The sequence below is a fragment of the Notothenia coriiceps genome, unplaced genomic scaffold (assembly GCF_000735185.1).
Source record: "Notothenia coriiceps isolate Sejong01 unplaced genomic scaffold, NC01 NC01_scaffold00011712, whole genome shotgun sequence".
Lineage (NCBI taxonomy): Eukaryota > Metazoa > Chordata > Actinopteri > Perciformes > Nototheniidae > Notothenia > Notothenia coriiceps.
The window spans coordinates 1794-6993 of record NW_011344413.1 but is presented as its reverse complement, the minus strand read 5'-3'; the positions used below and the strand labels follow the sequence as shown (position 1 = coordinate 6993).

At 39.8% G+C, this 5200-nt stretch overlaps 1 protein-coding gene across 1 annotated transcript; it reads left to right on the top strand.

The window, feature by feature from the left end:
• The first annotated feature begins 549 nt into the window (after positions 1-549).
• On the top strand, positions 550-5168 carry LOC104946971 (SH3 and multiple ankyrin repeat domains protein 3-like). Its single transcript, XM_010772889.1, has 2 exons — positions 550-574; positions 1078-5168. Exon 2 carries the CDS (start codon positions 1169-1171, stop codon positions 1670-1672), a length of 504 nt encoding a protein of 167 aa, XP_010771191.1. The 5' UTR covers positions 550-574; positions 1078-1168; the 3' UTR covers positions 1673-5168.
• Positions 5169-5200: the final 32 nt, after the last annotated feature.

Sequence of the window (5200 nt, the reverse complement as noted above, 5' to 3'; positions counted from 1 at the left end):
ACCGATGATCTTCTGGGCCGAGTTGATGACCCTTTGGAGCGCTACCCTCTCTGCGGCTGTGCAGCTGAGGAAGCACACGCAGATGCAGTAGCTGAGGATGCTTTCCACGGCGCAGCGATAGAAGGACACAAGCAGGTCCTGTCTGAGGTGGTAATTCTCAGGAAGTAGAGTCTCTGCTGCGCCTTCTTGACGGTTGCCATGGTGTTGGTCCTCCAGGACAGGTCCTCCGCCAGGTGAACGCCCAGGAATTTGATCACTGAGACTCTCTCCACACAGCCTCCATCAATGTACTGGGGCTGCATGTTGGTGTTCTTCCTCCTAAAGTCACTGATCATTTCCTGGGTTTACTGAGACCTATATTATATGCTTAAAAAGTATAATAGGAGACCTTTAGCTATAAATACTGCATTACTACGGACCAGTTAAGGTGCGTTCACATCGGATGCATCGCTTTACTCGGTGGTGGCTTCGTGTCCAGTGTGAACGCACCATTAGCAGATACTGTGTTTGCATGGTGTAACAGAATATGTTGTTTATGTTCTTCCAGATGTGTGGACAATGGAGAGAGTAAATCGTAGGTTTTTAACCTCTGGTAAACATTTCCCGTTATCGCTTATAGATTCGCTAACAGCTAACTAACATGCACCTTCTTCACAGCCTAACGCCTGAAATGACGGTCCCATTTGGATTTTGAATAACACCTTGAAGCTGACCATTTTCTTAACACTAAAACAATGATTGCCTAATTTTAGCCTAGCAAGCCTGTCTCAACAGCATGGTGCCGCCGTTAAAGTCATTTTCTTTCCAATAGCAAATATAAAAGCGAAAGGGCAAAGAATAGATATAACCTGTGTTCAAGTCCTCTAATGTAAACTGCAAACATTAGCATGTCTGGCTAACTAGTTTACAAGCAAATGTTCAATAAGTGTGCATGCCACTTTACTAAATACTGTTGTTATGTTGTCTCTATCATTAATGTCTCTTTGCTGTGCTGTAACGATGTAAATGTCCCCTCTGTCGGACTAATCAAGGAATTATATATAAATTGTGATTTATACATTGTTCAATGTGTTTCAGGTTGTTCTCCAGTCTCGGTGAGCTCCACACTATTTCCCAGCGAGGATTCGGCTCGGGCTATACAGTCCGACCGGGAAGTCGATACCCCGTGATGCGCCGAAGCCCCTCCCCCTCTCCCTCCCCCTCCGATAGGTCGATAGGAATCACCTCCTCCTCCGCCCCTGGCTCAGAAAGACCCGATTTGAGCTCCGGTCGCGGTCTAACCATCCTGAAGTCGTCCAGTCTCAGCCTCCCCTCCGAACCAAAGGAAGTTCGGTTCGTGATGCGGAGCGCCAGTGCGAGAACGCGCTCCAGATCTCCCTCTCCGTCCCCCCACGCCTCCCCATGCCCCTCCCCCGTCCTCAGCGGGCCTCTCTTAGCCCTGAGGCCATGGAGACAGCGTCCACTCAACCTGTGGAATAAATACGACGTTGGCGATTGGCTGGAAAGTGTCGGACTCGCTGAACATCGCCAACGCTTCCAGGAGCACGAAATCGAGGGTTCCCATCTCCCCGCGTTAACGAAGGAGGATTACGTGGAGCTGGGCGTCACCAGACTGGGTCACCGGATCAACATCGAGAGGGCCCTCCGAACGCTGCTGGACGGATCCACTTGACCCCTGACCTGCCAACCCTTAGACACCCTGAACTGTGACCTCATTACAGACATTAAACACTAAACGAACGCCATCTCTTTGACTAGAAAAACCTTAACAGTGATTGAATCTTTAGACCTTTTTACCAACGTGGAGTTTGTATCTCCGAGTGATCTCGCTGACTCTTTGTCTGATCAGCTCTTTGATCAATACATACACCGGAGAGTGGTAGCACCGAGGTCAGTGTCCAGTGTCTAGCCTTAGTGGTATTTATTGAAGTAATGCATTCCCCCAGAAACCATGTGTTTATCAATCACTCATCTCAATTACCTTGAATTCTTAAAAAAAGGTAGTTTTTGTCGCAAGCCTCCACGGTGAACGATGAATTTAAAATTATAGTCTTGTTGAATTGAAGGCTCTTTAACAAGTGGTGCAATAAAAGTCTTGTTTATTAACCCTACTTTTTGAAAACCCTTTGGAAAAGTTGCACGCCTGCAAAAGTGTGTTGCGATTATGAAAGTTGTACCGAAAAATATGAAAGTCAGATGATGATCATGATCCAAGTTACAACTGCATCGATAAGTCGATCGAGGGAAAAATATTGCCTCTAACTATGTCAGTGGCCAGTATTTAGCTTTAGTTATTTATTGAAGTACTTAACCAAGAAAGTACTTTAATCTTTCACCTCAATGAATTTGAATTCTTAAAGAAAACTATGTTTTTCTGGTATGGTGAATAGTAATTCCAAAATCAAAGAAAAGTCTTGATGAATTTAAGTGAATAGGGGCCAAACATTGATTTAACAACCTCTCACCAACTTGCACACAATTTGTGCACTATAACAGATGTCTGATTTATCCAGGTGCTTGCTCACTATTTCCAAATAAAAGTCCTTTTATCTAAAAACATACAACTAAAAACACTTTGGGAATTTCAGAAAAGTTTATTTGGTTTTGGCCTGAAAAAGACTTGGACTTTGAGTCTTTATAAGTTCTAAAGCCAGCTCATAACATCCACATAGTGTTCTGTAGCATACCGTTAGCATACATAACGTTAGCATACATAACGTTAGCATACTAAGCTAATCACTGGACACAGACCTCTATTGTTATTATCTAGAGGTGAAAGACATGGATCAAAGAGCTGATCCGACAAACTGTAAACAAATATAATGACGGGTTATTTTCCTCGTGCCATTCTGCTTCCCCGGGCGACGTTATCTGGACGATTAGCGAGTCTCTACATCAAAAACCACGGGAGATATGTTGAGGATATATCTCCGTCTTTCTCGTGACTTCTTTTCTTCTGTTTTTTAAATATCACCCGTGACGAATCTGTGTTTATTTAGTTTTTCATATCTTAACGCTGATCATTTAGAATTTATGAATAACAAGTAATAATAATGTGGTGGTGATGACTTTACAGAGTTTATAATAGTTTGGAAAAATGAATTTTTGAGTTCCTTATGATTTGACAATGAGTTGAATTTCTGAGGTCGTTGAATTTGAATTTCCGGCGGCGTTCTGAAACTCATGATGATTTGTCAATGAGTGTGACTTTGTGCTGATGATGTGCTGTGTGTTTCAGGGAGAGCTGCAGCAGAGCTCCAACTGGTTTCTAACCTGCTTTACCGAGGGCTTACTGTACATGGTGCTATCTGTTTAAAGCCATCTGTACAGAACAATACCTTCCTCCTTCCCCTCCTATCCCTTCCTTACACTCACACACCAAACTCTTAACGCTATTAATCCTAAATGAATCAATCAAGTGCGGCTAAATCACCAGGAACAGGCCATACATGGAGTTTCCTCCCTGCCATATTGGGGATTTTGTCCCTGCCATACGTGGAGTTTCCTCCAGACCATATAAGGAGTTTATAATAGACATCTTAAATGGAGTTGCCCAATTACAGTTTAATATGCGCCTGATATTATCCAACAAACTGGTCTCCTACAAAAAAACTGCATTCTCAATTACGTTAATTCGCTTTATGGGAATTTGTAGCCAATTAGCTTGGGTCAAAAAGACCTCATCATGACAATATCACCCTATTACAGTTTTTAACCAAATATTGCTTGGATTTAACCATTTTATAGTTGGCGGGTAACCAATTAGTCAACAAACTAATACTACATCATCACTAAATAGTCTTGCCTTGCAATCTTGAAATGTGATTTTCCGTTTTTACCCATTTTACACACAATTCAGTGTTATATTACCCAGATATTGGTATGTAAAGTACTACCCAAAAATTCATCGGATATATCGCCCAGCCTTATAAAAAAAAAGCATTTAATTAGAAATTAATTAAAAAGCTAATGCTAGCCTTTTAGCATTGTTAGCTGACACCTTTTATACTTAAAATAAAGTTAATTTAACACCATTTCTCTAAATTTTAAAATGTAGTTTCTACATCTGTACCATAAAGAATATAAATTCCAAGTGAATTAAATATCTGAAGTCACGAAAAGGTGTACTTCTTTAACTTGTTCTACTTTAATTAGGAATCTGAGTTAATTATTACTTTAACGGAGACACCTACGATACAACAACTCCATTATTCCAAATGTCTTCACACAGTAATTTAACAACACAATCTCACTGACATGTTCCTCTTGAATCCCCCCTTTCTAAAGCACAATCAACTTGCCAGTGCCTGTTTCCACAAAACAACGAATATAACCGCGTTTGTATATCGCTTTTTACTCCCAGCCGAAGTACCTGAACTCGAGCCGAACCACAATCATGAATCCCAAAGTTGTAAAAGTTCACGGTGCCATTTTCCTGAGAGAGTTATAGATTGTATAGTCTTTGTACAGCACAATACAGTAGACTTTATAGTCTGTATAATACATATTATCCTAGAATAATGTAGCTATAGTGTAATATGTAAAGTATAGTAAGATGATGAAATGTATACTGGAATATTTTTGGTAGACTGAAAGTCTAAAAAGGCTTTTGTGATATTCAGCCTTTTGTAAACAGCCACACATCAGCTGTTTATCTTCAGTTTACTTTATTAATAAGTCTGAATCCACTTGTATGATTTTATAAATGTTATCTATATTAACTTTATCATGCTATCCATTTATAGAAGTTCCAAATAATTACGGAGAAGGGGGAGGGGAGGGAAAATAGACAAAATCTCAGAATTTGCAAGATTAAAATGTTATATTTACAAATATATTTAATATTTTCTGGTGTTATAAATCAAAATTGTGTTGGAGGAAAATAAGGGATTAGTTAAAGGGAATAGACGTTACAAAATCCTGATTATTTTTTCAATTTTTACAGAGAATTTACCATTTTTTTCCTGCAAATGTATAATTTTATAATCTCAGATTTGATCCGATAATCTTTCTCCAGATTTTACCATTTTATTCTGGGTATTTAAGAATGAGGTTTTTTTTAAAGTACCAAATAATGTGTATTTTTGTGGGAGGGGTTTTGTTTTCCAAGTTTCCCAATTAACACAAGCACCCTTGAATTAATTGACACAGCTGATGTTGAATTTCAAGGTAACCTTAAGACTGACTAGTTCGTACAAAG